The sequence below is a fragment of the Plutella xylostella genome, chromosome Z, assembly GCF_932276165.1.
Source record: "Plutella xylostella chromosome Z, ilPluXylo3.1, whole genome shotgun sequence".
Lineage (NCBI taxonomy): Eukaryota > Metazoa > Arthropoda > Insecta > Lepidoptera > Plutellidae > Plutella > Plutella xylostella.
Window position 1 is genome coordinate 9,597,052 of NC_064012.1, and position 12,687 is coordinate 9,609,738.

The following is a 12,687-nucleotide window of genomic DNA, read 5'->3' on the forward strand; positions in this document are numbered from 1 at the left end:
CTTTATTCATATAGGTCCAATACTTTGTAAGTTATGGCTAATGTTACGTGGGAATGCAAACCTAAAATTAAATCATCATTGATGGATCAGCTGTTAATTTTGTACCTATACGATAAAATTTATAATATAGCAGCACAAAATCTTCTGTTATTAAATATTTAACTTCGGACACTATAAAATACCGAATCAGAATCATAGAACTTAAGTTTACAACACCTTCACCTAGCCTAGGTCCTAGGCCACTTATAGAATGTCCGTAGTCAAACTTTGTCGCAAGCTATGGCACATCGATCATGGAAGTTACCTAGTTGATAGATGAACATGACCTGGCTTTCAGTCAGATGAACAGCAATGAACACAGCACAAGATGCACATTCAAACAGTCAGGGTTGTTATGTTGAAAAGGTCGCACTGCGTCGCATCTTAAAGGTAAGTTTCAAAGTAAGTTATAAACATTCGCTGAACATCTAAGAAACACAATACGGTTCGCTGGGCAATATAGCTGTCAAAGTAACTCATAATAAAGTTTCAAAGATTTGTTGTGCAGTATTTATTGTATTGTTACTGCGTAGTTAATAAATATGTCCATTATAAAACGTTTGTTTAGACAAGGAAGCAAGAAGGTGCAGGATAATAAACAGTCAGTTTGATGTTTACTTGCGATTGTTATTATGACACATACTCCTGATGAATTCCTAGCCAAATGTCTGGCAGATATCGTAGATAACTTTGAAAACAAAGGCATTTACGGAAATCTAATACAAAACAGACTTTATCATTAAAAGTTATTACCACTTATTAATTCACCTACATATAGGAGTACCTATTATATTCGCATTGACAAATAAAGTGGCAAAATGTTGTTGAAAGAATAATTTATTTCTAAAGAACCTACTTACTCTTAATAACCAAGGTTATTAAAATGGATGTTATAATAATTATACTTATTTAATTTATAATACTGCAAGACGACAATACGGTTTACATTACCTTGGCACATCTTTGACTGGCTTATTAAACTAGACTTACATTGAGGTAGCATAAGCATCTATAGATACACAAACACATGCAGGTATGTACATGAAGCACTCACTATGACTGTTCCAATTAGCGCGACCTGGAATTGTCTGTCTCTATCACTTGACTCCATGCACCTCGCGCCGCCAGAGATCAATTGCGTCACATAATGCGCTCGTAATGCATTGTCCACTCACAAGTCCGTGTTAAGCAACTCGGCCCTTTCCACTACGATGTGGAACTCGGTCTCCCGGTACGTCTTCCCGTCCGGCAGCACGATCTGGACCTTCTTCTTCTTCTCGTTCTCGCGTCTCACGATGATGAAGACGACGACGACGGCCACTAGCACCGCGAGCACCACTCCCACGATGATGAATATCCAGAAGTTCTGTTTAAATGCGCTGCATCGACTGTCGACGTAGGTGGGTAGTGACACGTAGTGCCCCTGCAGCGGGTACCAGCAGGCGAGCGCGCCGCCGTGCCGCGCCGTGACCTCGCGCCAGCGCGCCGCCAGCCCGCACGAGCACTCCGCCGCCAGGTTCAGCCCGTCCACGCGCAGCGACACGCCGCTGCCGTTGTACGCCAGCGACGCCGGCGACATGTCGCTCACCGTGTTGTTGTCCAGCACCAGCTCCTGCACCCCGAACGTTGACGTCACCTGCGGCTCCACAGATATCCCCAGAAATGCACCCTTGTGCATCGACGCCACCGTGTTGTTCCTGAAAGTGATCGGCCCTCTTGTGCTGATGTGGAAACCGTCGCCTTCTAGAGCTTCTATCACATTGCTCTCTATCACGACTCTCTTTGGGCCGTTGACGAGAAACGCTACGCTGGACAGCTGTTGCACTGTAACTCCGTCCATTCGGAATAAATTCGTAACTTCAACGTCCGACAGGAATCTACTCGGCAGAGTCCTGATTGATCCTCCGCGGAGGATGAAGTTCTCCGTTGTGAACTTCTTGAACGCTTGAGTCTCGATGTTATCGAAAGTGTTATCGGCTAACTCTATGCTGTTAACGCCGATGAGACTGGAGAAGGCGAAGGGTTTGATGACGTGGATTCGGCTGCCGGTGATGGATATGTCGTCGATGCGACCCTTGACGGCGTGCGAGGCGACCTCGTTGACGGTGCAGTTGTGTATGGCAAGGCGCAGGCCGGGGGCGGCGCGGGGGTCGGGCGCGGGGGGCGCGGGGGTGGCCAGGGCGCGCTCGGCCAGGTACACGTGCCGCACGTGCTCCAGCCGCACCAGGCGCAGCTGCGGCAGCGTGCGCGCCGTGTCTGACAGGAAATACACGCGCGCGCAACCGCTTATTATGATGGCCGTCGCCGTCGACGGCACCCGGTAAGCGCCGTCGGGTCGAAGCGTCACTTCCTACAAAAACCAAAATGATTCATACTTTTATTGATTCAGTAAAAAGAAGAACTAAGAGGGGTATGTATGGCTCAAAGAGTCCGGAGAGTGAGCGATAAACCTCCACAGTAAATATAATAGAATAGGGTAACACACGGTTAGGCAGTTTAGACCTTCGGGATATGCACAAAGGTGCCTTTCGAGAGAGCCAGGTGCAGGCACCTACGCGTGTAGTGTAGTTAGTGAACTAGAACACTGAGAATAGAAAATAGAATAGAATAGGGTAACTCACGTCGTAGTTCTGCGTGCAGTTGCATATGACCCTCGTGAAGGAGTCGCAGCGGCAGGACTCGTCGTGGCACACGGTGGGCGCGGGCTGCGCGGCGCACCCGCCCAGCACCAGCGCCACCGCCCACCACTCGCTCCACCGCATCGCTCCTCACGTCACCATAGCACCAACCACCGCACTGCGAACACACATTCACTGCCGTTCAACTACCAAAAAACCCTTAGAACTTCCCGTTGATAGGTAATGGGAATACTTGAATCGTGAGTCACTTTATATTTCTGAAACTGAGCGCACGATGTTTCAGAAAGGTGATTGAGTCGATTTGAGTAAGCTAGGGACGGTATCGGGTGTTATCGGGCCGCGGGCCGCGTTATCAGATGTGTTTGTAGGTGGGCGCTGGCTCGTATGCGCTAGTTCGCATTCTGCGTAGGAAATTATATCGGACTGATAACACCGCTTGATATCATTGTCTACTTTGGTTATATTCACGTGTGTATGTGTGCAACGCTTATCAGTACATCTGGTCACATAAAATTTAATTGCCACTTCTAAGAAACTAGTGTTACATTCCAGAATGAAATAAGTTTCATTGTCTACTATTTATTAGTGCCAAGTAACCCACTTAGAACGCACGATATGAAATGTATATTATGTGGCCGATGCTAGTTTGATGACTTACTAGGTAGGTATAGGTATAGCGTTGCTAGTTAGTCAGGATGGATGAACAGCTCGCGTGAACAGGTAACATTGTGTATCAATATAACCAAGCATCCTTGAGCCGCTTCTGCTATGCTAATTGCGTTGCCTCGAGCTATTTTAGCGATATATTATTATTTTGCATTTCTACAGTACGCGTCCGTCGCGGAATTTATCGTTGGTTTATCTTTTTGCGTGATGTTAATAGCACAATATTAAACGATCACGCCTTCTAGACATTCGTCTTTGGTGGCATTGGCAACTTTGGTAAGTATCTTCAGGAAATTTTACCGACAACTTTAACAAGTCATTAACAAAACAATGCAAGGCGCTCGTTGTTCAGGTGAAACAAAGACACTCTTTTCAATATTTAATTTCCCACTGATTTTCTAGAAAGAGCTTGTTTATATTTGTTTGTTTCCATTTATTTCGCATTTTCTACGATTTCAGGAAAAGTTGTTGTTCAACATTCCCTGAAAAAGTGATTTGTTGTATTTTCAACTGTTAGTTGTATGAGCCTCAGTGGTTAGAAATCATAATTTCATAGAATTCCCTGCATAATGTATATGTTACATTGTTTTGAGTAGTTTTTTGTTTTCCCGATTTAACAAAAACTCACTATAAAGTCACAAATGAGCAAAAACCCCGCTACCCGCTAGCCGAATCTCCGTTTTGTGAATGAGTATGTAGAGTCTCAAGGCACAAGTTTTTCTCACGACGATATCCTTCGCCGTAAGTACACGTTATAGCTACAAAATGCGTTGCGGAAATATATTTATTTTATATAAGGTTACTAGGCATTATATCTAGGTAATTTATGCATAACTCACATATCGAAGGTACTATACAGCGAGCGTGTAGAATTATTCAGTCACGCAGTACCTTACATATACAACGTTCTATGTTAATAGTAGCTATAGTGGGGGATGCAGAAAAGAAAAATAACTAGCAAAACTTTTACGTAACTTAAATAAAACGAGAAATTATTGGGTACAGTTAAATACCATTAGAAAGAAAAATATAAATGTCGCTACTATATTTTGTAATCGCAGAATAGTTCCGTTTTTATTCCAAAATGCGCAGAGACGTTTTTATTTACGGTAAGACCGATAATGTCGCTCGCATTGATACATCATTGCCAATCATTGGTTATCAATATCATAAATAATTTGGTAGAGCTGGGTTGAGTTGAGCAATAGGTAGGTACATGTCGTTTTCATTGTCTATTAAAATAACAAACACTATACCTATCGAATACGTTTTGCTGAATAGAGGTACAGTATTTTTGCCTTCTATGCATTCTGATTGATCACGTTTTCTGGGTGGTTGAGTAGTTTGCAAAGAACTTACCTATCGCGATACTTTTTAAGTACTTAAGCTTCTTACTGCTCTTTGAGCATATTTTAATGCCGTGTTATTAAATTTATTCAATAATTGAAAATCTTTTTGTAATAGTCGTACTGCCAGAATACGGTTAAAATAAATATGAGCATTCATACCGACAACCGAGTCCGCGTTGTTCTATGCGAAAACCTATATAGTTTTTCATTTATGATAATTTTGCCACATTTTAGTAGCATTGGATATTATACATACATTTGTATAACAAATCTCTGGTTCCTCATTCATTTGCTTCCATACACCACCGGTCATAAATATCTAACAAAATTAAGCAAGAAGTTTGGACAATTTTAACCTAGATTTTACTAAACTTAGTTACGTTAATACTTAACTGTGTGCTAGTCAAAATTCATTTAGATTTTCGTACCGTCTAGCTGCATCTCTAATGCAATTAACTGCAAATCCGTTTAGAAGGGTAAAAAGTACGTGAATCATACGATTTATCTACGCCTTTGATAACAGTGTATTAGTTTCAACTATTTTTTCTTTGATTAAGTATAACGATTACGCAGAAATCTGTATTCACACTCCATTCAGGGTGTTTCTTAGTCGAGGATAGTTTTTGATGATGATGATTTTTGTCCTAGAAATATGACATAGGTATATGAGTTTATATGTCGATGCACGCATTGCGATAAATGAATCAAGAGGAAAGTATATGAAAACCGCCACTTAAAAGTAGTGTCGCAAAAAGTCGCAGTACAAAAATCGTAGTGCGCGCATAGTCTAATAAATTACTTAGGTAGTACCTACATTAAATATAATGATCACAAACAAAACTATCCTTGACGAAGAAACAGCCTGCGTAGGCCTTTATTATATTATATAGGACCGCCATTCTCACACTATTCGAGATAACAACACCTTATGTCTCCTCGTTGTTAGGTACATACTTAGCATAGGAAAGGCCGTTTATTGAATTATTGTTTAACTGCATGCATCCTGGTGCGTAATAGCATCAGGTCAGGACGCCATCGGCAGGACCCCACTAAGTAGATTTAAAACGAAAATAAAAAAACAACTCTTGTGTTTTTTAGTCATGTCTGATGCACTCCGCAAATTTAAGGACTGTTGGAAATTTCAACAAGAAATATATACGCATACTTATCGGTATTTAGTTGCCATCGTCTGCCTGCCGCGCTTGTTTCCACCCTTTGCCCACCTCCCCTCTCCCTCGACTGCGACCAGTACGAAATGAAGTTAAGGGGATCCCTAAAGCTAAAATGCTAAAGTCGGCTTGATATACTTGATTAGATTGGAAAAACGGTGGCTTCTATCACATTGATAAAAATATATTTTGTAGCAGAGGGTATACTGAACATGTTAGTTGCTTATAAATTGGTGCAGGATTATAATAAGTATGTTAAAAAAAATTGCAAACACACCATGTCTTTTGCCATTTTTTGACTTATTATGAAAAAACCCTCGAAATCAGAGGGCCCATTTTCATGGAATCTTATATGTATGTGTAGGTAATTAAATTCTTAACAAAGTTACCTTAAAGAGTTGGATTTAATGGACCAGAAGTCAACTTTTTTTGCAAAAAACTAATAAATTCCGGTTTAAAAATGATGACACCGTGACAGATTTCAGATTTCTTCAGTCGTCGCCCTGGTGGCGGCCTGTTAGGAGCGATACCCACGCCATTTTATTTTTTATCAAATATTTCACAAAAACTGAATAAATCAACAAATTATGACTACAAGTATTATAATACATATGCATTTGCTATGGAAAGTTAATTTTCTAATCATTTTAGATGCAGAAAAGCCGAAAATTCTTAGAAAACATTTCGCCTTTTCGATTTGTTTACATTTTTTACTATAGAGTTACAGATGCATAGACAAAGGTAAACATTGCACATAATGACACTTATTAGATTCTCCGAATAAGAACTATACGGTCAATGCAGTATGCCAAAGCGCGAGCCTGTTTATATTCTGAGGGGTAATTTATTTTATTTTAACGGTTGTGTATGGTAGGTAAGCTACACAATATACAGGGTGTTGAAAAGTAAGTTCATAATTTGTTTTATTTGAAACCAAAAACCGTAGTTAATTAAAAATATATATATTTTAAGATGTGGTAGTCTGTACACTACAGGTTGTTAAAAATAAGTAAGTATTTTTAAAAATTGAAGATCTAAAATTTACATAATTTTTTAAATCTATTTAACAAGCTTTGCAAAAAAGCGGTTAAGTGCGACTGTATCTCGCCATGAAAAAAATGAAATGTTTACTGTAGCTATGAATTTTATGCGTTACAAGTGGAATAAAATACCGCATAATATTATGTACAACTATGTAAGAGCCTAGTTTTAAAAAAAAACTCATAAGAAAATATTAAATACACAGGTTTTTTAACCCCTGAAGGAAATAGAGGGGTGTTATAAGTTTAAAGTAAGGGCTGAATTTTTTTTTTAAATTAGGGTGATAGGTAATGTATATTTTTAATGATTTTTTCAAATAGATAAATGTTATACCATTTTTAAATTGCCATAAAATTACCTATAGTTATAGTTATAGAAAAGGGCAGGGCTACCAGTGCCCATTCGCCACTGCAACCTAAAAGATCTATAAATTATGACTCCCCATGCCGAGTCTCACTCTACAGGCCCAGGTCTTTTATAAACCTGATATTACCTATACAGGATGTTGCAAAAAGGGTATACTGTGCCGAAAGGGTTTGACTCAGGGGTTATTCTGAACAACTTTTGTTCTCCAAGTTTTGGAAATTCTCGAAAAATAAATTCGGTCTCTATAGTAAAAAGTCACGTGATCGAATAAGTTTCTATGTAAAAGGTTTTGTTACGTGAATTTTCAAAATTGTAGAAGAAGAGTGGATCAGAATGGCACCTAAATCCACTTTTGGCTAAGCTTTATACCCTTTTTTCAATACCTTGTATAAAATATCGTCAGCGTCACCTTAGATCGTAATCATCGTAACTCCTCGTGACCAAATTTTAGAGGAGACAAAAATACTGTTTTATTTGTAGTTCTAGTTGGCATACTACCCACCTAAAGTTTTTTTTAACTAGCCTAAAAATGATTTGTTTAGACAGTCTATCTTCCTGTTCAACCGCAGCCTGAGTGCCAGTGACTCAATGACTGAAAGGAGGCCATTAGTGCTCCTAAATAAATAAAGCAGGCCTGTAGATTATCTTTCAGTGTACCGACACATCTGATTGCTGTAAGAGCCTGATAAGCTCTTCGAACGAGTCATACCTCTGTGGTGGTACGGTTTCGACCTTTCGGACAGTCAGTTTGGCATCCGAAATGCGGATTCGAATAGTGGGTACAATACTTTGCGTTCGTTCACTGTCGGAGCAGGATAAGAACCACGGGCGAGTTGTTGCGCTGGCTGTTTGCTTAAAAATAGTAACCGCGTTCAACTCTATCCCCTAGAGGGCGAACCTTCCATCTATACCATCACTTGTCTTCTTATCTGCAGAAAATTGACAGAGGTCATACGTGTCTAACAAGTACATTAAGGATGCGAAAAGAGAGGGTTTGTTTTCACTGAAGAAGTTCAGTTGCGGAGTTCCTTAGCGGTAGGTCTTGGACCCCTCTGCTGTGGAACTTGGCATACAACGCGGTCCTGCAAATCAAGCTCGCAAACGGCGTTAGCACAGTGCATTTTTCTAATGTCACACAGGTCGTGAGGTAGGCTGAGAGCCTCCTTCGGGGATGACATCCCAATGATTCATTACGAAAAAATTGCTGCAGCTGTGCCTGCCATGCAGTGCATGGGCTACTTCCGAATCTGGGGGGCTGTTGCAAAGGAGTCCGTTGCCTCTATACGGTACGGGTTCCGTGCGATCTATGATCCTTCCGGGAGCACCTGTCTTGTCAAGTCGAAGAGAATGGCTCGTATTCGACGCAACCTGCAGTACTGGTGGGATTGGTTGGAGGACAGGACAGCAGGAAGCTGCAGCAGCCGTCATGCTGTGATTCGACGCATAGATGCAAAAAAAAGTTGAAAGTAAATTCATGTTAATAAAATATTAGATCTTAATTTAACAACATAACATTGCAAAAGAAAAATTAACATTGTTGAGTATGTTATTGTAATTTACTAAAGTAGTAATAAAAACAAAGGCTTATTGCATAGTTTTCGTTCACGTTCGCCTACATCGCACGTTGTATATGAGAATAAAGGGTATAATTACTAAGTTTTCTTGTTTAAAAATCACGGTTTGGGGTTTAGAGGAAAACAAATGGTAAAATGCGGAATACAGTAATTTTTTCGAATAAAGAGGAAAACATGTGAATTCAAAAAAAGTTTCTATTGACACCAAAGAGTACTTTTCGCCGAGAAAAGTGGAGTTACAATGTTTGCGATCTAAAGTGATGATAGAACTAGAACTTATTTTTTCAGTTCACCTGCTGTTGAGTGAAATCGTAATTAGGTAAATGACTCCTTGACATGAAAATAACTTTTTTTTTATAATCGTTATAACAAAACCGTTTTTTTTTAATACAGCAATATTTGTAGGTGTACTTACAGTGAGCAAAAGAGCGCAGCAAGGTGTAAATTTTTTGGTTTTTAAGAAACAAAAATATTATTTCTGTCATATCCCAAATACACATAAGTACTTAAAAAAAAATACACACTCTCGCCTTGTACTAATGTACCCCCTTGCGGGGGTACTTACATGTTATTATTTTTCTGGTGACCTCCCCATATCCCTTTGCCTGCTACGTAACCTTTTGTGACACCCTGTATATATGCAGAGTTCTGCAAACTACTGTTCTGCTTTTGAAACACCAAAAAAAAACAGGTCGTCTAACTAAAAGGTCACGTGACCAAAAAAAAATTATATGAAGAAGCGTTTTTTTCATGAATATAAAAAATTACGTAGGATAAAAGTTTTTCAGAGTGACGCCTGAGTAACGCCCTTTCGGCTAACTATACTTTTTTTATAACACGGGGGCAGAGTTTAATACAACACCCTGAACTATTAAACTCTGATAATATTTTCGCGATTTTTTTACATTCTGATTTCATTTCCTGGCTTAGAAATAACATCAATAACATGCTGCACACGTAGGTTTCGGCATAGTATTAAACCCTTTTTGCAACAACCTGTATAAATATCGGCACGGGTACGACTTTATATATAATTAATTATTAAATATTAAAAATACTTTCAAATAAAAATAAATATTTTCGTATCACAAAACAATATTACCTACTTACTTAGTATATTTTTAACAAAGTGGCATGTCTTCACTTTTATGTTTTCGAGTACTATGTTAAAATTTCATGTCATTGTCCGTAGAACGCCCCGCATACCTCAACCCCCCCTCACTAGATTTGACAGATTCTGATTTTCTTCCAGCTTTAGTGACAGCCTTAACTGGTAAAAGCTGAAGCTTTTTGAGAATATTTAACTAATATGGCTATAAGCGCAGGTATAAAATAAATATTTCCATTGAAGTCAATACATCAAAACAACTCTACATCAAGATATCAACCGTTGTTTACATGAGCGTAGTTTTTAGATGGTTTCAAAGAACAGATATGTCCCAAGTATACGTGCAGTGATGTCAGTAAGTTTAGTGTTTACATTAAAAATAACTATAGCAATAGCATCAGATGCGGATGCGGACCGTTGACGGAGGCCTTAAGTAAATAAACGTACCTGAACGCGGCCGGGCCGCCGTCTTCTTTACGGCTCCTCGAAATCACAACCGTGACGTTATAACACTGTTTTATTGCCGTACGGTCAATAATAACTATGACATAACTGCACTAGAGTTCATTATCATAAATTTAGCCTTCAAATAGCTGGCTAGATGAATAAACACACTCGGTTATTTTATCTCTTTGTCTCGATTTTACTGTAGGGTTCAAGTGTGAATCAATTGAGACGTAATGGATTTGATTCTAAGCCAAGTGCTATGTTTTATTGTAGGTACAAATATTAATGTAAACAGCTTATTTGTGAAAATAACATCATGCTACTCGTATTTTGCTGATATTGATATTGATGTATTCTGTGAAATGGTCGCACCACCACTACTAGATGTTTGCTGAAAATACCTAGAAAACTAACTAAATACATAGGTTTGTCGTAGATTTCGTGTTAAAAGTGCCGGTAACTTAAATATTTCCTTAAATTACCTATTTGTATATAATATGCATTTAAAAAAGTTAATGATAGGTATAAACTTAAATCAAATGACCTACCTCTTTCAAATAGTTTTTATAACATTTCCAATGCAGGATTGCGTGCCGCTAACAACACTTAACACCGTGGCGTATGTTTTGCACAACCATTACACAGAGAGACCGGTCACGTCTCTGTACGAGGGAATATTCTACTGCTTCGCTCGTATAACACGCCGCAGCGTAAATTCACGTGTGTACAATCAACGACAAAAGAGTTGCCGTCTACTTGTTCCAGCCCCGTACTAGTGACTGAGAAGCGGCGAGACTCTGATGCGGCTGCGACGTGAGGTGCGCTCGACCTTCGTAACCTCTCGCTCGTATCGCTACCACACACCAACACCTTTATCGTCTACCACATAAAATACATTTCCCCTCGGCTTTACCGGTACCATGTAAGATTGCAGCTCTAGGATTGCCGTTGCACGGATCTCCTTTATTTAATTCCCTTTAATGAAGTCGACGATCCTTGCTAAGATGCCGCCCCGATTAGTGTTTCTTGATAAAGAAAATGTATTTTACAATCGTAGAAAGACGCTAATAATGTAATTAGCCAATGAAATGAGAGGTACTTACTTTATTACTTCACAGCAGACCTAATAATTTCTTTGCGTTTATGCTGCTAACACCTTACGATACGACCTCAAACATAATATTTTGCTTACGATACGAATAGTTACGAAACGACCTCAAACATAATATTTTATTCATTAATTATGGAAGTATAAAACTATCGAAGGAACGAATACATAAAATTTATATTTTAGATATTATATTATGCATTATTTGTCTAAATCCTCAATTGTACATTATGTTGGTTTGTGTTAGTACCTCCCTATGTTATTTAGTTGTTAGCGACTGCTATTTGAAATAATTACCCCGCCCGATCTGACCCGAGATAAACTTATCCAGCCATCGAGTGTTTATGATAACCTTTAGGTAGGTAGGTACTTGCGGCATGTTTAAGTTTTCGTAAAAGCCGAACTCAGCATTTAACAAAAGGTTATCATATTATCAACTTATAAAGAAAGATCATTTATGAAACGATGTAAGTACTAGTGAGAAAGCCTCACCGAACGAACTCGGGTAAACAGTAAAGTAGAAGCTCTCCTTCAACACCCAGGGGTCCCAGGATAGAACCCTGGGTAGCACCTTCAATTTGCATACCTATCTAAATCGTGTAAGTATTATTATTTTCTACTTTAGGTCATAGAAGGCTTAGTATACTGATGTCCAAGTTGGTCATCGGCCTTATTGTGTTACGAGAGTAATGGAAAAGAGAGTATTTTTGTGTTCAAGTGGGAATTCTACCTGAAAGTATTTAAATTACAAGGTAGAGTAACTTTAAAAGTACTGTGATGAGTATTGGAGGGTTTGGATCGTGTGATATACTCACACAATTAGAGTAATATGCGAGGTCAATTCAAAAACTTCCAAGATTCTGAAACTCAGTCAATATGCTTTCAAGATTTTCGTTTCTCTCCTACCCTTACATGCTACTGAGTAGACAGTGGCGACTCCTCTTTCAGGCTGAAACTTTTGTCTAATGTTGGCTTTAATCGTACTGAAGAAATGACGATGGCCAGATGCTTCCGACGTAATCATTATTTGTACAACTGTATTTAAATTGTTTCCCTTACATAATCTATCTCATGATTTATAAGGTTTGAAACATCCTACTTGAAAGGTATTTATAGTTTATACATATTCAGATTTTAAAATATACATATATCTTTTCTAGATTAAAACTAATGTCCCTTTA

The 12,687-nt window shown here is 38.9% G+C and overlaps 2 protein-coding genes across 2 annotated transcripts in view; one reads left to right on the forward strand and one right to left on the reverse strand.

The window, feature by feature from the left end:
* Positions 1 to 12,687, forward strand: part of LOC105384136 (E3 ubiquitin-protein ligase MYCBP2) — a 107,830-nt gene that overhangs the window by 21,747 nt on the left and 73,396 nt on the right. The window lies entirely within an intron of this gene.
* Positions 861 to 11,176, reverse strand: LOC105384129. The gene is made up of 3 exons (XM_011554321.3): positions 10,947 to 11,176; positions 2,661 to 2,835; positions 861 to 2,389 (listed from the first exon to the last, which is right to left on the reverse strand). The coding sequence occupies exons 2-3, from the start codon at positions 2,799 to 2,801 to the stop codon at positions 1,211 to 1,213; spliced, it is 1,320 nt and encodes a 439-aa protein (XP_011552623.3). The 5' UTR covers positions 2,802 to 2,835; positions 10,947 to 11,176; the 3' UTR covers positions 861 to 1,210.

Coding starts and splice junctions, on each gene's coding strand:
- LOC105384129 (XM_011554321.3), bottom strand. CDS start 2,801: ATGCGGTGGAGCGAGTGGTGGGCGGTGGCGCTGGTGCTGGGCGGGTGC. Junction 2,390..2,660: donor ACTGCACGCAGAACTACGAC/GTGAGTTACCCT, acceptor TGGTTTTTGTAG/GAAGTGACGCTTCGACCCGA.